This window comes from Taudactylus pleione, unplaced genomic scaffold (assembly GCF_031769625.1).
Source record: "Taudactylus pleione unplaced genomic scaffold, aTauple2 ptg000005l, whole genome shotgun sequence".
Classification (NCBI taxonomy): Eukaryota; Metazoa; Chordata; class Amphibia; order Anura; family Myobatrachidae; genus Taudactylus; species Taudactylus pleione.
In genome coordinates, this window is record NW_028284408.1 from 22,361,587 (window position 1) to 22,384,820 (window position 23,234).

At 43.3% G+C, this 23,234-nt stretch overlaps 1 protein-coding gene across 4 annotated transcripts in view; it reads right to left on the reverse strand.

Annotated features, from left to right (window-relative positions):
- Nucleotides 1-569: 569 nt before the first annotated feature.
- Nucleotides 570-23,234, reverse strand: part of FMNL3 (formin like 3) — a 133,538-nt gene continuing 110,873 nt past the window's right edge. For 2 of the 4 annotated variants that reach the window (XM_088447206.1, XM_088447015.1), the window contains 14 exons: nt 16,868-17,156; nt 16,029-16,097; nt 15,796-15,920; nt 15,221-15,423; nt 14,734-14,968; nt 13,330-13,398; nt 13,160-13,240; nt 12,893-13,022; nt 11,937-12,097; nt 9,992-10,093; nt 8,538-8,630; nt 7,329-7,452; nt 7,029-7,140; nt 570-4,056 (listed from right to left, as the gene is read on the reverse strand). In XM_088447206.1, the coding sequence (XP_088303332.1) occupies nt 7,049-7,140; nt 7,329-7,452; nt 8,538-8,630; nt 9,992-10,093; nt 11,937-12,097; nt 12,893-13,022; nt 13,160-13,240; nt 13,330-13,398; nt 14,734-14,968; nt 15,221-15,423; nt 15,796-15,920; nt 16,029-16,097; nt 16,868-17,156 (1,773 nt within the window). In that variant the 3' untranslated portion in view covers nt 570-4,056; nt 7,029-7,048. Of the gene's footprint in view, nt 4,057-4,722; nt 4,771-7,028; nt 7,141-7,328; nt 7,453-8,537; nt 8,631-9,991; nt 10,094-11,936; nt 12,098-12,892; nt 13,023-13,159; nt 13,241-13,329; nt 13,399-14,733; nt 14,969-15,220; nt 15,424-15,795; nt 15,921-16,028; nt 16,098-16,867; nt 17,157-23,234 lie in introns of all 4 variants that reach the window. The other 2 variants (XR_015869804.1, XM_088447130.1) reach the window with 2 other exon arrangements.

Sequence of the window (23,234 nt, forward strand, 5' to 3'; positions counted from 1 at the left end):
CTAGGTATGATGCCCCTCCAGCCATCTCCTCCCATCTATTGATATAGCAGTGTCACTCATATTACTATATACCTAGGTATGATGCCCCTCCAGCCATCTCCTCCCATCTATATATATATAGCAGTGTCACTCATATTACTATATTCCTAGGTATGATGCCCCTTCAGCCATCTCCTCCCATCTATAGATATAGCAGGGTCACTCATATTACTATATTCCTAGGTATGATGCCCCTCCAGCCATCTCCTCCCATCTATTGATATAGCAGTGTCACTCATATTACTATATACCTGCATAAGATGCTCCTCCAGCCATCTCTTCCATCTACAGATATAATGGCACCACTCATATGTCTATATTAATAGATAAGATGCCCCTTCACCCATCTCTTCAATCTACGTGTGGCAGTACTGTTTAATATGTCTATATTAATAGATAAGATTCCCCTTCACCCATCTTTTCCATCTATAGATTTAGTGGCACTGTTCATATTTCTATATTCATGGATAAGAAGCAGTTACCCACAGCTGTAGGAATACGTAGGTGATAGAGGACTCAGCAAGGCTGCATGATAGCGCTCTGCCCATTTATTGTTGACAAAATAAAACACAATAACAGAGAGCACTAAACCATTTCCTGATATCTGACAATAAGACAAAAAAAGGACCTGTAATAAACAAGTACTGGCTTCTTACATCAGAAATAACATACTGTACAGGATTAATACACTGAGAATAGGCACTGGAGCCCCTCCAAAGTCAGAGTCTATGCTGGGGGCTTCCCCTAACAGTGGAGGAGGCTAGGAATGTATGTTACATGCACAATAGTTACAGATTCATACATGAGTGATACCATGGAAGAACTACATTATAGACTGACTGAGGAATAGGTATATTGCAGCTGGCCTCTATGCTCTTTTGTGTATATGTTGGCCATGTACTACAGCCTTTATATTGTTCTGGACTTGGTAGTTTAATAAAAATAATAATTATAATAATAAGTTAAATTGTCACAGAAAGTCATTCCTGGAACAAAGACCTGACAAACACAGATGTTCTGAGACTTAAAATAAATCTATAAATGTGTGTGAAATACATATGAAAACAGACTGCAAATTGCATAAAAACAATGGAATGAGCAGAGAGGATTTGCTGCTGTAACATGAGAAACTGTAGTGTGTGCCCTGCAAGCTGGCACTTTATCTAGCTGGGGGAGAAGGTGCAGATCTATAGAACCATAGGAAAGGAAAAGAGACAGCTTTGTTATTGCATACATGGGAGATTACAAACTTAAATGTGTATAATATGTAGTCAGCTCAGCTTTGCTCACCTGTGTTATTATCTAGTAACAAGCTCGCAGATAGAAGTGCTTCCAAAAACACTTATACTGTAGGACATATTCAACTTCATGCCAGTCTCACTACCTCTATGAAATAAGTGCCTTGCGTCTATTGGGTGATATAACAAACTCCATATGACTGACTGTGGAAGTTCTTGCACTGAGATCCTGGCAGAGAAGAACCACATAAAGCAACTAACAGAGAAAACTGAAGGTATTATACTGAGTGGTCCCTGTAACTTCTGACACAAGTTTACATTTTGCAAGATTATGAAAACATGGAATGTCACGAGAGCCTGAGATAGAGTCCATGGTTCTGTAAAACAAAAGGCCATTGTCTCTAGTTTGTTCTGGCCACTGTATTACACAGACCGTTCCCCCACAATAAAATGCAGTGTCACTCTCCTTGTTGCAAAATCCAAAACATGTCATTTACATTAAAGTGTAACCCCCTATTCTTATTTACTAAACTACTCCTCATTTGACTCTATGATAAAAGACAAATTTTCTTCTTCTGAACGGAGCAAACTAACAATAGGACTTTGGCAACTACTGTCAAAAAACGGATTGCCCACTGCCAGACAGAGGGCCCAGGCAACTACTGTCACTAAACGGATTGCCCACTGCCAGACAGAGGGCCCAGGCAACTACGGTCACTAAACGGATTGCCCACTGCCAGACAGAGGGCCCAGGCAATCACAGACCAGGTAGGTAACCTGTGACAAGACTGTACATATAAAGATCCCGATTTGGAAATTTCAAAAATAAATTATCACCAGCAAAAATAAAAATAAAAGGGACGACGTATCATCGCCTCATAGACAGAGATGTAGGGGTATCACATCAAGTCACAATATTATCCAACTCCCAAACCTACCGAAATATAAAGGAAAAACTTCACTGTGAAGTATGTATAGGTAGGAATGGGATGGCTCTGTTAGGTTCTCAGTTCAGCTATAGCTAAAATACATATATATATAAAACAATAAAAGAAATGTTGCAGACAGCCTGGTAATATCACTGCTTAAGACCAAAAGCCATGTAATGTCTGTGCACAGTGGTTCATGGAGATAGATGTCCAATTAAATACAAATTGAAAACATTACTTTTATTATACCTTCGTATACACCAGCAGCTTACTAACTTACTTTCCATAGCTGTGGAGGATTTAAAATACAGGACACTGACAGTATCCTGATGAGTGTTTTCTGTCTGTCTCTAAGGGAAGGGAAAGTATTTTCTATTAAGGTAAATATACTGTTACAGTTAGCTGTAACTTTTGAAAGTAAGTAGCTAGGTATGTACTTGGATTTACTTTTCTGTACATGGAAGTATAATAAAAGCAATGCAAACAAGTAACCGTAAACATACAGTGTGAGCAGGCTATTACTTAACTAGCTACTACCCCATACATTGCAGACAAGAGCAAAGCTGTGCATGTCCTGACTGCACAGTATGAAATCTCCATGGTGCACATCCTTACCTGTAAAGGTAGCATCTGGCTAAGCCTGGTGCTCATCCTCACCACTAGGGACAGCATATAAGCATATATTTGTGCTTGGTGCACATCCCCACCTTTAGGGGTGGCATCTTGCAAACCCTAAAGCCAAGCTTGGTGCTCTTCCTCGGAGGCAACATATCTCTGCACTTGGTGCAAATCCTCACCAGTAGGGGCAGTATCTTGCTAAGCGTAAAGTAAATCATTACCTGTAGGGGTAGAATCTCCCTAAGCCTGGTACTCATCCTCACCAGTAGAGGCAGCACAATTTTGAGCTTGGTACACATTTTCACCAATATGGGCAGCATCTTGCTAAGCCTGGTGCTCATCCTTGCCATTAAGGCAGCATCTCTCTGCACTTCGTGCACATCCTTACCAATAGGGGCAGCATATTCCTGGTGCACATTCTCACCAGAGGTGTTGGTATCTCACTGCGCCTGGTGCACAACCTCACCATTAGGACCGGTACATCTCTCTTCCTGGTGCACATCCTCACCATTAGTGGTGGTATCTCTCTGTGCCAGGTGCACATCGTTATCATTTGGGGCACAGTCCCTCTGCTCCTGGTGCACATACTCACCAGTAGGGGCAGCATTTGTATATGTCTGGTGCACATCCTAGCCAGACAACGCTGTCCAATTAACATCATTATCATTCCCTTTAAATTTAAATAATGTGTACACCTGCTTTGTTTGCCTTCCTAGAAAAACCATTAAACAGAATTTTTCTAATCAAACACTTGGCTTTCTTACAACTTTCTGGAGAAATCTAAAAAATTTGGCACATTTCCTATTTTCTTTCCCTCCCTTTTAACATCCTAAAACATCACCAATGTCCAAGGCACTTACAAGGCACTTTTTTGCAACAAATATCGCCTACAGCAGCCAGTATTGGTTCAGCAAAGAAAATTACAAATATATTTACAAATTTGACATGAAATATTAAAAAAATATATAAATAGTAAAAGAAAAAAATAGTTCTATAATACTGTAACAATAAGGCACTTTTTCTTTTGTAAAGTATCCCGGGTTTCTTCATTTCCTTTAAAATGTGGAATGGAGGGAGTAGTGAAGATGATCTGCAAAGTCTTAAAACTCTACTGCCCCAAGGAGCATTACACAGCAAAGCCCAATATGACTTCTGAAAGTGGAAGTACTAGATCCGTCGCCAGGCATTCCGGAGAGCTGCATCTGCGCGTCTATAGGGCTGGTTTCGGAGGTCTGTAAAAAGGAAAGTAATCAGAGGTAAGATTAAGTATATCCATGGGTTACAAGAAAGCACTTTGGCAGAAGCAAGCAGAGGCAGTTAGTAATTGGAAAGTCAACACTACAGAGTAGTAGGAAGTCTAGGAGCATGGGGATAAATACACTGTGAACTCATCATGTGACTGCACATCATTCTACTCCTCAATAGTAAAGAAAGGACCTTTTCGACTTCTACACAGAGGTGTCTATGCTGTGTATGAGCGTTGAGGCTTTCTTGTAATACTTTGTACAAAGCTAACAAATCAGTGTTAAAATACATTGTTTAATGTAAGCTTTTCAAGCTGCAGGTATTACTTTCTTGACAAAAGCCCCAAAACAGATACAGTGCCTTAATGTAGGTTACAGGTCCACTTTAGGGTCTGTCAGCCACAGTACAAAACAAAATCCAATGTAGATGGGGCATCTGTTGCTTGGTAAATGGAGATCTTATGGTGTTACTAAACTATACCTGCAATGAGTGGCTTTGGCTGGCTAGGTGTTGTTGACCCGTAACAGGAATCGCTCCGTGTAAGATGCAGGAAGCAAAGGCTTGTTACAAGAGTCAGGCCTATCTTATTGCAGAAGCAGCACAGCCTGCATTAGGCAAGTTACTGAGGGCAGCTGTTTTTGGCAGTTTCTTACCCTTTGCTAGAGAAAGGAAACTAAGGATGAATCTTCCTTGTAACTAATCTGAGAGATAAAATGAAAAATTGATGTATATAATCATCAACAAACCATAACGTTCAAGAACAGCCTGCACCCTGGCCTGACCATGAAGAATGAAGGACACCATAATTACAGTTTCCACCAAAGTTACCATCACAGGGCTTGTCAGCTAAATCAGAGAATGGCAATGCGTCATCATAACGCTCTAGCTTAGAGAGTGGCCATGTGTCATCATAACGCTCTAGCTCAGAGAGTGGCCACACGTCATCATAAAGCTCTAGCTCAGAGAGTTGCCTCGCATCATAATAAAGCTCTAGCTCAGACAGTGGCAATGCACATTCACATCGCTCTAACTAGTGGCCACATTTCATCACTCCGCTCTAGATCAGAGTGGCCACGTGTCGTCACACTGCTCTAGGTTAGAGTGTTGCACCACGTCATCACACCACTCTAGATCAGAGAGTGGCCACATGTCATCACTCCACTCTTGCTCAGAGTGGTCACATGTCATTACATAGCTCTAGCTAATAGAGTTGCCAAGTATCACCACACCGCTCTAGCTCAGAGTAGACACGTTTCTTCACACTACTCTAGTTCATAGAGTGGCCATGCGTCGTCACACTGCTCTAGCTCAGAGAATGACCATGCGTCGTCACACTGCTCTAGCTCAGAGAATGGCCATGCATTGTCACACTGCTCTAGCTCAGAGAATGGCCATCATCACCACACTGCTCTAGCTCAGAGAATGGCCATGCGTCGTCACACTGCTCTAGCTCAGAGAATGGCCATGTGTCCTCACACTGCTCTAGCTCAGATAATGGCCATGTGTCGTCACACTGCTCTAGCTCAGAGAATGGCCATGCGTCGTCACACTGCTCTAAGAGAATGGCCATGCGTCATCACACTGCTCTAGCTCAGAGAATGGCCATGCATTGTCACACTGCTCTAGCTCAGAGAATGGCCATGAGTCGTCACACTGCTCTAGCTCAGAGAATGGCCATGCGTCGTCACACTGCTCTAAGAGAATGGCCATGCGTCATCATACTGCTCTAGCTCAGAGAATGGCCATGCATTGTCACACTGCTCTAGCTCAGAGAATGGCCATGAGTCGTCACACTGCTCTAGCTCAGAGAATGGCCATGCGTCATCACACTGCTCTATGAGAATGGCCAAGCGTCATCACACTGCTCTAGCTCAGAGAATGGCCATGAGTCGTCACACTGCTCTAGCTCAGAGAATGGCCATGCGTCGTCACACTGCTCTAAGAGAATGGCCATGCGTCATCACACTGCTCTATGAGAATGGCCAAGCGTCATCATACTGCTCTAGCTCAGAGAATGGCCATGAGTCGTCACACTGCTCTAGCTCAGAGAATGGCCATGCGTCGTCACACTGCTCTAAGAGAATGGCCATGCGTCATCATACTGCTCTAGCTCAGAGAATGGCCATGCATTGTCACACTGCTCTAGCTCAGAGAATGGCCATGAGTCGTCACACTGCTCTAGCTCAGAGAATGGCCATGCGTCATCACACTGCTCTATGAGAATGGCCAAGCGTCATCATACTGCTCTAGCTCAGAGAATGGCAATGCATTGTCACACTGCTCTAGCTCAGAGAATGGCCATGCATTGTCACACTGCTCTAGCTCAGAGAATGGCCATGTGTCATCACAACGCTCTCTCCAGCTGTCACCAGATAAACAGAAAAGGTGTAATATCTTATGGAAGCAAATTATACAGGGGAGATGGCTTCAGAGAATGACCAGTAACTAATACCACAGCACCCACCACTGAACGTCCCAAATCAATGCAACAAGATTATTTTTAATCATAATATTCATTTTTTGCTTTTCCCATTGCATCCAATGTAAGGTGGTTTGGGACACAGACCATAATTTTCTTATTTAATAACTTGAGTATTTTTAGGAAGTTCTTAGGTCTTGTAAGGTCATAAACTTACTATTAAATGACACTGAAACAATCATCTCCCCTGTGCTTGTCTGTAAAATAATACACACACATACATTTATAAAATGCCATATTCATTAAATATGACATATACATTAAAAAGCTAAATGCAGGTGAATGTATCTTCTTAGGTGAAGGCATTCAGGTACGATAGAGGGACATGCAGTCAGGTGCATTGCAGGCTATTAGCAAGTGACTATGAAGTTAAAGTGGGAGGTCTGGGCATGCATTCCAGCGTTCTCCATGAATAAGTCCATGGCTGAACATGGATGATAACACTGCATGCATGAGGAGAATGGAGGTACCTTTACATACTTTTTTAAAAGGCATTAGGCTTAACAATTTGAATCCTCAAAGAGGGATGTATCACAGAAGAACCGAGAGCCTCTCTTGGCTGTTCTGGCTGTGAAGGGGACACTCTTCAGAACTGCAGCCATCAATGTGAGTTGGGGAAACAGAGAGATACATACATGGTCAAATAAGGCAACTTATAAATGTCTCGAGGCAGGGAGATTAAGAAACCCCCAGTACAGAGGACTCCACACATGGGAGCAGAATGATGGACAACTCCTTTGGTTGGCAGAGACTGCTGTAACAAAATGTAAAGAAACTCACCTGTGATTATGTCCTCAATGGTTCCATCCTTTCCTTCATACACCGGTCGGTGGTCCTTGGCCTGCCGCCGCCGCAACTCCGCTATCAAATCTTGTTGCTGTCGCTTATTTTTCTGCATTGGGGACTAAGGAAATTATTGTACATGAAAACATGAGCAGAATATTTAGTATCTTATAAACAAAATACTTTTCTGACTAATAAAACAGTATTGTTTATTGCTTTGTACAGACTACATAAACGTTGAAATCAGTTATTTCCTATGGACATACAGTAATACAATGATATCCCTAGTAACCCAATAACAGGCAGATTTTACATCTTTGCTGCTTCTACCTAAGTGACCCAGACAGTGTGAGGGGAAAAATAAAATAAAATAGATGGGGAGGAATGGAAACATCAACAGGAAATTATCTTCAAAATGATCTGCAGAAAAACGGGATATACTGTATAATATAAGTGATAGATTAGGACAGAGAAAGAAGAAAAAGGAAGATACCAGACTTGGGACAGACGTTACTAGAAGGAAAGCCACTGAATTTGGGTATTTCCCTCAGGAGTAGGATAGCAATTTGTAAGGATTCAAGAATAGCCAGGTGACCTAATAGAACATGCGATCATAGGACCTCATTCAGTATGGATCGTAATTACTACCGCAGCTGCAAATCCATATGGAAGGCAGCTACTAAAATATGCTAAGCTTACCAAAGCTCAGCCGGCATAAAGACGCCCACTGCTGCTTCCTTATATACGTCCAATCTTGCTCTACGGCATAAACATTGGTACCATCGATGCACAGCAGCCACACAAGCAGCATTTACACCAGGTCTGACCAGCCGCAGACACTGCTCTCCTCGCACGCAGAGGGCTCTCTAGCTGCGTATGCAGTAGCTCATTTTCGCACGCCCGGGAAACGGCATTCAAACGGACAGGCACGCCTGTGTTTCTCTGACCACTCCCCCGTCACCACCCCCAAATGCTGATATCCTGTCACTCACTCTGTGATAGGGTCCTCTGTGCGTCCGTCATTGCAGTGCGATCGCTGCACACGCACAGTGCAACTTATAAGCATACGTGACAGCAAACAATCTCTCAATGTGCGTCCGAAGTTGCACTTACATTCGGTACTGAATCAGGCCCATAGTGCATTCCACCATAATGAGACAAGCTTACAATGTGCTTAAATAGTTATTTAGCCAATGGAGGAAATACCTTTGGATCCATCTTCTTTGCCTCTTGAGCTAACAACTTCTCTCTTAAAACCTCCTCCTGCTTCTTCTTCATCTCATTCTGCTGTTCAGCCTCCTATTCAGAGAGCGAGCACGTTGTAGGTAAGTCATGTGACATCACAACAAGGGTGCCCACCCCATATTACGCTAGTCTGGCTCTGAATATACAAAGCGCTGTGGTCTACAAAGCCCAAATGAACTATGAATATACTGTAGAAAGGAATGTGGTTAAAATACAGACGGAGGGGATTCTAGCGGTCAGAATGCCGGTGCTGGAATCCAGACACCAGTCAGAATCCCGGCGTCAGCATTCCGACCGCCAGAGCCCCGAAGGTAAGTAGTGGGGTTAGGGGTAGGGTAAGCGTTAGGCACTAGGGGAAGGGTTAGGGTTAGGCACTAAAGGGGGAGGGTTAGGTTTAGGGTGCGGGCAGGGGAAGGTTAGGTTTACGGACTAGGGGGGTTTTAGAGTAAAGCACCGGGGAGGGAGGGTTAGGGGAGGGGGAGGGTTAGAATACAGACAACAAAGTGTTGGTATTCTAACCCCGTTGGGATGCCAGCTTTGGGATTCTGACGGGTGGGATCCCGAATGCTGGCATCCCGTACCCATCCTTTGTAGATACTGTGAAGACATCTAATATGAAATAACTGACAGCGTATAAAGACATTTTGCATATATGCTGATAAAGGAAATGCTGGTTTGTCATATCTCAGCCGTTTGCTCTATGACGTTCGCGAACAATGAAAGCATATAGCACAGATAACATCACTATGCGCTCTGCCATGTATTCATGCACACTGCTACTGTAATACAGAATACATATTACAAATGGAGCAAAGTCTACTTTGAAATCCATTCAAACAGGGTTGTTTGTCACAGTAATGATTAAGCTGCAAACCTGGATCATCACACCAAGGTACCACCATGTGTCCTGATACAGTACATTCTGGCATGGGACTGCTGTCCTATAGTCTCTTCCATTGTAGTGTTTGTATACCCAGAAACATTCCTGCTTTTTATAAATCCTCTATTTAGTCTGAACTGTCTACACTGCTTATTCATTCCATTTGTTATATTTGTATAGACTGGAAAGCACATAGCACCTTGTGTACAGCTCAGGAAGAGTAACCTGGTCACCACTCACTCCTCTAACTACTTAGTGTTTCCAGCTTCTGTGGGGCAGAAATAGCATTAGTGCAGCGTATACTGTTATGTTCCTACTTGTGCATAAGGATCGGCTTATTCTCACTGCTGTCCCACTTACTGCATAGGCTGCAAATGATGCAGTTACAAGTGACCACACCCTAACAAAGAACCTTTTCCTGCTGGAACAATCGCAGGAAAGAGCCGTCTTCTGGGCTCGAGGACACAGATTAAACACACAGGTGCGTCTCAAGCGTTCAGCACGACAGTCCAGGACACAGGGTTCATTACTATACCTTGTATGATTTGATGAAACGGGCAAATACTGGAAAGAAGACAGAGGGCGGCGTTGTCTTTGGATTTTCTCCAAAGTAGTGCACCACAGCTGCGTATGCTTCCTGCGGAGTAGAGAGAGGAGATTTGGAGATACTGCTCCCTTCTAAGAGCTGACAGAACTTCCTGCATTCATAGTGAGGGGAAGGGTGGAGGGGAGGAATCACAGTGGGACGCGTCGCTATAAATATCCAGACAGAACATTCAAATAAAGCAGGAAAAAACAGCTGATAGAGGCAAACAATACATTCAATAGAAAAGGGATTTTGTCAGAAGTGAAGAAGGCAAAAGAAATGACACTTGGCCACACGTAGCTGGACTATGGCTACTCTGGCTGAAGCATTCTCAGTTGTAGCACTGGAATAAGGTTAATGCGTAGTGTCAGACTCATATAGGAAGACTGGTCTGAGTGACAAGGTTTTTTATCTTATAAAATGTATAATGTGATCAATTACTTAACCCGCACCCCATTAGGAGGTACCAAGGTGAGCATGTCCAGTATGATAACTGCAATACTGAGGCACCCATTGCCTACTCAGCGCTTCACCTCCACCTGCAAGTGACTCTCATATGCCAAGCTTTATTTCTGCCAACTGTCCTCTCTTTTATAGTGCTGATGCCATGACGTGAGGAGGTAAAGCAGAGTACAGACTACTACAATTATTGGGCTGATCACCAGATAGTTGTATAGGTGTGTATGCAGGAGTGTTAGCGATAAACGGCTTCAAACACTCCTGCAATGAGCTGCTTAAAACTGAAATGCCCGACTTCCTGATCCCCTAGAAGTACACACTGCTCTCAGTGCATACGGGATCCACACTGATCAGACAATTGCTCTCATCTGCACAGTCTGTACCAGGCCTAATGCAGTACAGAAGAGGCTGACAGATGTCCAGTTTTGCTATGAGCATGCACTGTGTCCACCAACTTCCATGCGCTCTCCTAGTTAAATGGTTGGTGGCAAATAACTTAGACATAATCCCTTTTTTGTTAATTTTATTTAACACTGTCAAATACAAAGATTATCACAGAGCGTTAGTAGATATCTTACACCGGCATCATATTCAGGTGGCAGTCCTATAGTATTAGTGACTTGGGCCCAAATGTACTAATATTATTATTACCAGCCTGCGATTTGCAGGAGTCGACAAGATTCCGGTGAGATAGTCCCTAGATTTGAAACAGCAATTAGTTTAATGGCAAAACCAACCTTGTTTCGCTTTTAAACTAATTGCCACTTTGAATCTAGTGACTATCTCGCCTAAATTGGTCTGGCTGCCGCAAATCATAGGTTAGTTCATTTGGCCCTTAAGGGTCTATTTACTAAGCAGTGTTAGGTGAAGTGAAAAGTGAAGAGTGATAAGGAGCCAGCCAATCAGCTCCCAACTGTCAGTTTTCAAACACAGCCTTTGAGATGGCAGTTAGGAGCTGATTGGCTGGCACCTTATCACTTTTCACTCTTCACTTCTCCTAACACTGCTTAGTAAATAGACCCCTTAGTGTTAAACAATACAAACATAAGTATATATTTATTTATTGTAGCAAATATCACACAAAGCTGGCCTACATGCCATAACAACACACATTGTACAGTACCTAGTTTTGTCTAAGCACTTCCAATTTACTGTATTTATCAATTGCTTCCATGTATTATTTATGCAATGGGTAACATTTAGTAATGACCAATCCTATTTTACAATAATGCTGTTACTAGGAACGTAAGAGCCCAGCTAACACCTGTCAATCACTAGTCAGTAACCCACAGGGTCAAGAGGAAAAGACCAAAAAGTATTTGTCACCAAAGTAACAGTTTTCGATTTATTAAAAAGTACAAGGTGCACAATTTGCTCCTATCCTTCATAACCAACATCTGGAGCCAATCCTCCGCTTATTATGTGATGTGCTTACCTCTGCGGTCCTCGCATCCTTCTGAAGATGGTCTAGTTTCCCTTCATTTGTGCTCACAAAGTTCCTCAGGACGCTGTTGTCATGGTGACTGCTCTCCTTCCGAATCAAATCCATCCCCTTCCCCAACTCCTTTACATCCAACAGGACAATTTCTAGAGATACTGCCGGCAGAAACATTGTCTGGTCAGGTCACATACAGCCCACAGGGGTATGGGGGCCTCAGTACATGATCCCAGGATTACAGTTTCCAATGTTATATAAGGCAGCAGCTCTTCACACCGTGATAAGAGGGACATGTGATGTGAGTGCTTGTTGTATAGCACATCTGGCATACATTACTCTCATGCAGAAAAGTAAATCATTACATTAATAAAACAGAACAGCGATATTTCACATGACAGTGCCTTCCTTGCCTACAGTGCCATCTTTGTCATTCACCCAAAATGCCAAGTTATGTCAAGAAAAGAGAAAAGGCAGTATTTCCATTTGCAGTACTAGTGGGTTAATGTAATCCGAGCTAAGTAATATTAAATAGTAAAGCACAACCTTTAGTTACAAGATTAAAATTCCCCTACATTATATAAAAACATTTAAAAATAATGTTATCAAGTTTTACTTGTTTTACTAACATTTACCTCATCAACTGGTGCAGATGTGAGATTACAGTCCATTCATGACAGACACCTGGGACAGCCAATCAGAGCACAGTAAGGAAGGTAGGCATGCTGACAACAGTGAGGTGACCATCATCCAAAGAGTCGTCCAGCTGGGAAGCGGAGAAACCTAGTGGCGTGGACGTGGCCGTTTCGTGTCTTTTGTATATTTTTAGGGAGTTATTTTTATTTCAACTAGAGGACACGATTTTGTTGAATATATATCAATATATGATGTAGGGGAGTGTGGGGGCAGAGGGAGCTTCTACTTAGATACACCCAGGGTCAGACTGATGTTCTCACCTGCTGCTGCTTTCTCCACAAAGTGTAGCTCGTTGTAGAAAGTGGCCACCTCAGGATACTTTTCCTTGGCAATCAATGCAATGTAGTTTAACAGTGTCAGCTTCCTGTCAGTTGACTTAGTGTCTTGGAGCTAGATAAAGACAGTTTATTATTAAAAAGGATAAATATTTCTCCCAGCAATGGACGCTCTGGTTGTACTGTAGGTGATGACATGCAACTGGACAAAAAGGTCACCTTCACCTTCTCTGGCGGTGACGGTGCACTTACCAAGTCCAAGCTCTGCAGTTTGAACCCGTACACAGACCCTCTTTTGCTGCTATTCATGTAATTGCCTAAGGCGAGGATAATCTGAAAGAAAGGAAATACAGAATATCAGTTTGTATAACATTTGGTACATGTCAATGTATACAAGTAGTTTTCTCCCCTCTACTACTCACCTCCAGCATTTGCTTCAGCTTCGGAGAGGACTTGACTGAGGCAGAGGCTGCAATGACTGCATTCAGTTGCTGGGAAGAAACCATTGAGAATCTGTTACTCTAATTTCATTTACGATTTATTACAGCTAAAATACAGCTTGTTCCTATAAGGTACCTACGATCGGGATGCCGGCTGATGAAATCCCGGCGCCGGAATCCGAACTGCGGACAGAAGACCGGCGCCGGAATCCCGACGTTGTGTGGAAACGCTGACGCCGGGATCCTGACATCTGGTATCCCGATAGTAAGTACAGCGGCACCCTTAGCTGTTAGCCACAGGAAGATTGGAGGGGGGGGGGTTAGGTTTAGGCAGCCTGGGAGGGGAGGGGAGGGGGGGGTTAGGCTGCGGGAGAGGGGAGGTTAGGCTGCGGGAAGGGGGGGGGGTTAGGTTTAGGCACTAAGGTGGAGGGTTAGGTTTAGGCACTAACCGCAAGAGTTAAGGTGTGGGGTAGGGAGGGTAGGGTAGGGAAAACGAGGGTTAGGGTTACATGGTGACAGGATAGCATACTAATACCCTTCACGCTGCCAAAATAACCAGGGTTATTGCTGGGTCGCGGCTCGGTGTGAAAGCGTCCCTGAAAAAATATCCAGGTTGAGTGACCTGGGAATCCAAGCTGGGTAGCGATCAGGGTTGGACACGGGAACGAACCAGTTCATGGTGCAGTGTGAACAGCACGACCCGGGTCATGCTTAAAATTAGCTGATTGGCGGCTGTGGAGCAGTCACCATCCACTTTTTATGACCTCACAAGTTTAGCAGGGCAGATCCAGGTTCAGTGTGAATGGGACCTATCCAGGAATAACCCATGTCAAAGATGCAGTGTAAACTGCGTTCAAAATCCTGGGTCGGTTCTGGGATTTTGGTGTGAAAGGTGTATTACTTATCCCGTCGGGATCCTCAGCATCGGGATGCCGCTGTTGGTATTTTGACAGCCGGCTGTTGGTGTTTTGACAGCTAAAGGGATATGATGAGGTAATGAAATAAAAAAGCATAATGGCTGATTTGGTTTGGTCCATTAATTGTTAAGATGTATATCAAAAGATGTGCTTAAAGGTCCAGTGGTCAGAAGCACAAAAGTATACTGTTTGGAAGGGTTGGGGTAAGGGAGGGCGACAGTGACAATATTACCAGTCACTATGTTGACCTCAATATACTGGCGCCAGGATCCCGACACAACTGATTTGCTACTTAGAGCATTTCACCTGCTTACCGCCACATTTATAGGTATAATACCTGCACAGGTGAAATTCTCTAAGTAGCATTTCAGTGGTGTCAGAATCCAGGGGCCAGCATACTGAGGGCAACATTGTCAATGTAGTCCTGATGACAGCAACCCTTGTGGAAGAGATGTTAGAGAGTTAATACCGGCGTTAGCAGCTGCAGGTTCTCACTGAAGTTGCCCATAAACGTCATAATGGACATCCTCTGGGAAAGACGTTCCACTTTACTGAAGAGCATCATAAAACGGTCTTCATCCGAGAGGTCTTCAAGAGGCTTTCGCTCCTTCTCATACTGTCTCAGCAACTTAACTTCTGCATCTGTAGGAAGGAAACGCACAAGGCACTCCACAAAATCCACCGGCAATGTCCGCAAGTCAAAACTGTAGAGAGAGAGTCAAGTGTTTTATGGTTCACAAGAGAAAACATGCTTTTCAGACAATATGAAAGATGTTTTCAGCAACCATTATAATAATTATTACTATAAATTACTATTATATATATATTAATCAGATATAGCAACCAAATGAATAAATAAAACAAGTATTTATATGCTATGGCTGACATCATAAGCTCTAGATTCGCCAGGCTGCTCTCTGTCTCAGGAAAAAGGCAACTTAAAATGGGGACCTTACATTTGAATGGCTTTACAGATCTCCTCTGTGGTCCTCCCGGCTTTTCTTAGAGTGATGGCTAGGTTCTTGGCTCGATTTGCCTCTAGAAGAGTAACTTTGCTGATAGACTTTTGGGAAGATTTACTCTTGGAGCAGGTCAGGTCAATGGCAGTTCCCTGTGCTTTGGTTTTAAACAGGTCTTCAAATTTATCCATCTCCAGATCCTACAGCGGACATGATAGATAACAAACAGGTCTTAAAAATATCAGCATACTTTCTAATCTACAAGCTATGTCTTCCAGAACTTTTGTCACAAAATTTTAGAATGAAAATGTTAGGAATAGAATAGGCTACATTTAATCAGGGAAATTACTTTACACAATTTACAAATGCTACTTCCATTTAGTCCTTGGGGAAAGGTTACCGCAGACCAGGGACAACACACTATTCCAAAGTCTCATAGACGATGAAAGCAGAAAGAGATCATACAATGCCTCCAAGATTGGGTGATCTAGTCTGTGGCAAGTCAACTGTTTTCCGGCAATAAAATGTGGTTGCAACTGCAAGACTGCAGTAACAGCATGACCCCTTGTTACCTGCAATATCCGCTCATCATCTAGATCGCTGAACACCGTGCCACTAATCTGGTTGGGCTTTAACGGCGTCCAATTAAACACGGGCAAGCGGAACTTTGTTTTTATCGGTTTCTTGATCCGGATTGCTGAAAACGGAGACAAATGGTACAGACAGAAGTTGAAGACTGTAGGGATCAGTAAGGCCTGTATAGCTCACTCACTGTACTGCCCACTCATCATAGCATGATGCTTACCGGATAACCCACTGGTGAGGATGACAGAAGGATAAGAGAATGGAAAAGGAGGTGGGGGAGGACATTTGTCTGTTGGAAGGAAACAAATGCTATTAATATACATTGAATAGGTACAGAGATTTATATTACATAAAAATCAACATGTTAAAATAGGAGTGAAAACCAAGTTGTGTTACTTTCTATAAATAACGTACATATACACTTGTCTGCAGACGTATGGCGCATACACACGGTCAGATTTCCCTGGTCGATTTGAACAATAACGATATATCGTCATCGTACAATTCGACCAGTTTCTGGCACCTTCAAACGACCAAACTATGGTCGATTCGCGGGCACGGATGGTCGATATCGACCATCGCCTGTGCATGCAGGCCAACCTGGTCGATATCGTTGATTGCGTGTTGTTATAGTCGATTGGGGGTTGGTGCATGTTGCTGGATGTTCGATATTGAACATCCAGCACATGCAGGACGATCAGACGATATCCGATCGTTGTTTGACAGGCCGTACACACGGGACGATCAAACGACGCCGTCTAGGATAACACTGATCCGCTGATAGCACATAAATAACTTGATGTTAATTTTGATTACGTTGCTTTCTCTTTTTGCTGATTGAGCAGTGGGCTTCTACTTCCTAAAATGTAATTACATACAGCTAAAACGGTTTTATTCCCACTTTTCTAAGATGTTACTTACTTTATAAATGAGGTGTCAGTTATGGTAACATTTACAGTTGTTATGCTGGAAGCAATTAAATGTCATGGACACATTTACCTTTCCAGTAAGTAGGATTCAAATGTACTTTTTATAACTTGTTTAATATACTACCCTTACTTGGCATGGGTGGAGGGGGTGGCGGTGGTGGTGGTGGAGGAGGGGGAGGGGGTGCTGCAGGTGCAGGAGCTGGAGCAGGTGGAGGCGGGGGTGGTGGGAAGTCTGCGACCAAGGAAATGTCTCCACAGGGGACCCCAACAGATGGCAGCGCAGTCCCAGCAGGCCCCAGCTTCTGCTGCTGGAAGGCATTGGCTTGCTCAAGCTGGCGGAGGTGCTGGAATGCTTCCTCCTTCTCTTTAATGATTTTCCTTAGTGTGTTCACCTGGTGACTTGTGTTCTCATACGTCTCCTGAAGACACAGAGAGAACAAAGCATTACCCTGGCATTCAACATGAAGAGTTCACCTAACCGCAAGTTCTGCTGCCTATGTTAAACAATATAAATATAATACACAATATAACAGTACAAACTACTGGCACAATGAGTTTTCCTACCATCTAAGGAGACTCAGACGCTCCAAGGGACGGCCCACTGAGGGAACTGCCTTAGTTTAAAAGTAGATTTGTAAATTAAATGGGATCTATCACAGGGGTAATCCCAAGATGTGCATGGGTGTGATTCCAACCTTACAGATAATCACATTAGATTAGATTTGTTACATAACCTATAGAGCGTAGCATTGCTATATGCAGAGTGTACATGTAATATACAAATGACAACTCAAGTATCGTGCCCTTTGGGAGAGTCCAACAAAACAGCTTTTGCTGAAAAAGGGAATTTTCGACTTCTGTACTCTACTGTAATTTAATGGCATAACAATAACACATATAAATTACACAAACAAACGTGGATAAACTGTAATGCTGCCCATCCACTAGGCAATTTTGACAGGCGATTGCACGATAACGTCGTTATCATGCAATCGCTTGCAAATCGTCCGCAAATCGGGTACTTTAAAGTCGGGTACTTTAAAGTCGGAAGCGACCAGCGATGCGTGTGTCCGCTGGACGTTTCCGACATCTATTATCGGGCAAACATGCTAGTCAACCTGACGATAACGTTAGGTTCAGCATGTTGCTAGATGATTGATGAGCTGAACGAGCTATCACAGACATAGAAAAGACAGCACGATTACAATGTCGTAATCGTGCTGTCGTTTCTATGGTCTGCTAGTGGATGGGCAGCTTAACTCCCTGGAAACCTATGTGACTGTTCTGTGAGGTAAGAGTCTCCCCAAGGCCAATAATCTAAATGTGACAGTATAGTGGTAACAGCACATAGCCAGGAATATGTATATGACTGTGTGAAAGCACACAGCAAGGAATCTATGTGTGACTGTATAGTGATATCATGTGTGACAGCACACAGCAAGGAATCTCTGTGTGACTATATAGTGATATCATGTGTGACAGCACACAACAAGGAATCTCTGTGTGACTGTATAGTGAGTGATATCATGTGTGACAGCACACAGCAAGGAATCTCTGTGTGACTGTATAGTGATATCAGGTCTGACAGCACACAGCAAGGAATCTCTGTGTGACTGTATAGTGATATCATGTGTGACAGCACACAGCAAGGAATCTCTGTGTTACTGTATAGTGATATCATGTGTGACAGCACACAGCAAGGAATCTCTGTGTGACTGTATAGTGAGTGATATCATGTGTGACAACACACAGCAAGGAATCTCTGTGTGACTGTATAGTGATATCATGTGTGACAGCACACAGCAAGGAATCTCTGTGTGACTGTATAGTGAGTGATATCATGTGTGACAACACACAGCAAGGAATCTCTGTGTGACTGTATAGTGATATCATGTGTGACAACAGCACACAGCAAGGAATCTCTGTGTTACTGTATACAGTGATATCATGTGTGACAGCACACAGCAAGGAATCTCTGAGTTACTGTATAGCGATATCATGTGTGACAGCACACAGCAAGGAATCTCTCTGTGACTGTATAGTGATATCATGTGTGACAGCACACAGCAAGGAATCTCTGTGTGACTGTATAGTGATATCATGTGTGACAACAGCACACAGCAAGGAATCTCTGTGTTACTGTATACAGTGATATCATGTGTGACAGCACACAGCAAGGAATCTCTGTGTTACTGTATAGTGATATCATGTGTGACAGCACACAGCAAGGAATCTCTCTGTGACTGTATAGTGATATCATGTGTGACAGCACACAGCAAGGAATCTCTCTGTGACTGTATAGTGATATCATGTGTGACAGCACACAGCAAGGAATCTCTGTGTGACTGTATAGTGATATCATGTGTGACAGCACACAGCAAGGAACCTCTGTGTTACTGTATAGTGATATTATGTGTGACAGCACACAGCAAGGAATCTCTGTGTTACTGTATAGTGATATCATGTGTGACAACACACAGCAAGGAATCTCTGTGTGACTGTATAGTGATATCATGTGTGACAGTACACAGCAAGGAATCTCTGTGTTACTGTATAGTGATATCATGTGTGACAGCACACAGCAAGGAATCTCTGTGACTGTATAGTGATATCATGTGTGACAGCACACAGCAAGGAATCTCTGTGTGACTGTATAGTGAGTGATATCATGTGTGACAGCACACAGCAAGGAATCTCTGTGTGACTGTATAGTGATATCATGTGTGACAACAGCACACAGCAAGGAATCTCTGTGTTACTGTATACAGTGATATCATGTGTGACAGCACACAGCAAGGAATCTCTGTGTTACTGTATAGCGATATCATGTGTGACAGCACACAGCAAGGAATCTCTCTGTGACTGTATAGTGATATCATGTGTGACAGCACACAGCAAGGAATCTCTGTGTGACTGTATAGTGAGTGATATCATGTGTGACAGCACACAGCAAGGAATCTCTGTGTTACTGTATAGTGATATCATGTGTGACAGCACACAGCAAGGAATCTCTGTGTTACTGTATAGTAATATCATGTGTGACAACACACAGCAAGGAATCTCTGTGTGACTGTATAGTGATATCATGTGTGACAGTACACAGCAAGGAATCTCTGTGTTACTGTATAGTGATATCATGTGTGACAGCACACAGCAAGGAATCTCTGTGACTGTATAGTGATATCATGTGTGACAGCACACAGCAAGGAATCTCTGTGTGACTGTATAGTGAGTGATATCATGTGTGACAGCACACAGCAAGGAATCTCTGTGTGACTGTATAGTGATATCATGTGTGACAACAGCACACAGCAAGGAATCTCTGTGTGACTGTATACAGTGATATCATGTGTGACAGCACACAGCAAGGAATCTCTGTGTTACTGTATAGCGATATCATGTGTGACAGCACACAGCAAGGAATCTCTCTGTGACAGTATAGTGATATCATGTGTGACAGCACACAGCAAGGAATCTCTGTGTGACTGTATAGTGAGTGATATCATGTGTGACAGCACACAGCAAAGAACCTCTGTGTTACTGTATAGTGATATCATGTGTGACAGCACACAGCAAGGAATCTCTGTGTTACTGTATAGTGATATCATGTGTGACAACACACAGCAAGGAATCTCTGTGTGACTGTATAGTGATATCATGTGTGACAGCACACAGCAAGGAATCTCTGTGTGACTGTATACTGATATCATGTGTGACAGCACACAGCAAGGAATCTCTGTGTGACTGTATAGTGATATCAGGTGTGACAGCACACAGCAAGGAATCTCTGTGTGACTGTATAGTGATATCATGTGTGACAGTACACAGCAAGGAATCTCTGTGTTACTGTATAGTGATATCATGTGTGACAGCACACAGCAAGGAATCTCTGTGACTGTATAGTGATATCATGTGTGACAGCACACAGCAAGGAATCTCTGTGTGACTGTATAGTGAGTGATATCATGTGTGACAGCACACAGCAAGGAATCTCTGTGTTACTGTATAGTGATATCATGTGTGACAGCACACAGCAAGGAATCTCTGTGTGACTGCATAGTGATATCATGTGTGACAGCACACAGCAAGGAATCTCTGTTACTGTATAGTGATATCATGTGTGACAACAGCACAAAGCAAGGAATCTGTGTGTGACTGTATAGTGATATCATGTGTGACAACAGCACAAAGCAAGGAATCTGTGTGTGACTGTATAGTGATATCATGTGTGACAGCACACAGCAAGGAATCTCTGTGACTGTATAGTGATATCATGTGTGACAGCACACAGCAAGGAATCTCTGTGTTACTGTATAGTGATATCATGTGTGACAGCACACAGCAAGGAATCTCTGTGTGACTGTATTGTGATTTCAGGTGTGACAGCACACAGCAAGGAATCTCTGTGTGACTGTATAGTGATATCATGTGTGACGGCACACAGCAAGGAATCTCTGTGTTACTGTATAGTGATATCATGTGTGACAGCACACAGCAAGGAATCTCTGTGTTACTGTATAGTGAACCTTCTCCTAGCTGGCCTCCCAGTCTCTCACCTCTCTCCACTACAATCTGTTCTTAATGCTGCTGCTCGGCTCATCTTCCCCTCCAGACGTTCTACATCTGCCTCCCCTCTCCTTCAAGCCCTACACTGGCTCCCCTTCCCCTTCAGATGCCAATTCAAGGTTCTTACATTCGCCTACAAAGCCCTCACCAAATCCTCTCCCGCATACATTTCTGACCTTCTCTCCCTTCACACTCCCGCCCGCCCACTTCGCTCAACTAATGCATGCCGCCTCTCTTGCCAACTGATTACTTCCTCCCACTCCCGCATCCGAGATTTTGCCCATGCTGCTCCCTACCTTTGGAATGCTCTCCCTCTCCCCATCAGACTCTCCACCTCTCTACAAATCTTCAAACGGGCTCTCAAGACCCACTACTTCATCAAGGCCTTCCAGCACTCATCCTAACCCACCTCATGCTCTTTCCTTCCTTTCTTCCCCTTCTGTGTCACGCTGTATGTCAGCCCCTCCCCTTAGAATGTAAGCTCTCATGAGCAGGGACCTCTTCCCTCATGTGCTTCTTTTTACATTTTCTTCTACTCTCTACTCCCCATAGGGCACCTAACACGGGACTGCCAACTCCTGGCAGCTTATTGTGAGTGCTTCAATCGCTATTGCAGCAATGTATATAAGTCGTGTCCTTGTCCTGCACTGTAATGTACTGTAAGTTACTTGTTTCTTGTTCACCTATTAGTTCTATGTACTATGTAAGGCGCTGCGGAACACTTGTGGCACCATATAAATAAAGGATAATAATAATAATAATAATAGTGATATCATGTGTGACAGCACACAGCAAGGAATCTCTGTGTGACTGTATAGTGAGTGATATCATGTGTGACAGCACACAGCAAGGAATCTCTGTGTTACTGTATAGTGATATCATGTGTGACAGCACATAGCAAGGAATCTCTGTGTGACTGTATAGTGATATCATGTGTGACAACAGCACAAAGCAAGGAATCTGTGTGTGACTGTATAGTGATATCATGTGTGACAGCACAAAGCAAGGAATCTGTGTGTGACTGTATAGTGATATCATGTGTGACAGCACACAGCAAGTAATCTCTGTGTTACTGTATAGTGATATCATGTGTGGCAGCACACAGCAAGGAATCTCTGTGTTACTGTATAGTGATATCATGTGTGACAACAGCACAAAGCAAGGAATCTGTGTGTGACTGTATAGTGATATCATGTGTGACAACACACAGCAAGTAATCTCTGTGTTACTGTATAGTGATATCATGTGTGACAGCACACAGCAAGGAATCTCTGTGTGACTGTATAGTGATATCATGTGTGACAACAGCACAAAGCAAGGAATCTGTGTGTGACTGTATAGTGATATCATGTGTGACAGCACACAGCAAGTAATCTCTGTGTTACTGTATAGTGATATCATGTGTGACAGCACACAGCAAGGAATCTCTGTGTTACTGTATAGTGATATCATGTGTGACAACAGCACAAAGCAAGGAATCTGTGTGTGACTGTATAGTGATATCATGTGTGACAGCACACAGCAAGGAATCTCTGTGTTACTGTATAGTGATATCATGTGTGACAACACACAGCAAGGAATCTCTGTGTGACTGTATAGTGATATCAGGTCTGACAGCACACAGCAAGGAATCTCTGTGTGACTGCATAGTGATATCAGGTCTGACAGCACACATCACTATACAGTCAACCAGATATTCCTTGCTGTGTGCTGTCACACATGATATCACTATACAGTCACACACACATTCCTTGCTTTGTGCTGTTGTCACACATGATATCACTATACAGTAACACAGAGATTCCTTGCTGTGTGCTGTCACACATGATATCACTATATAGCTAACCACAGCAGTGATGTACGCTACTCACCAGCGGCAATGTACGCTAACCACAGCAGTGATGTACGCTAACCACCGCAGTGAGGTACGC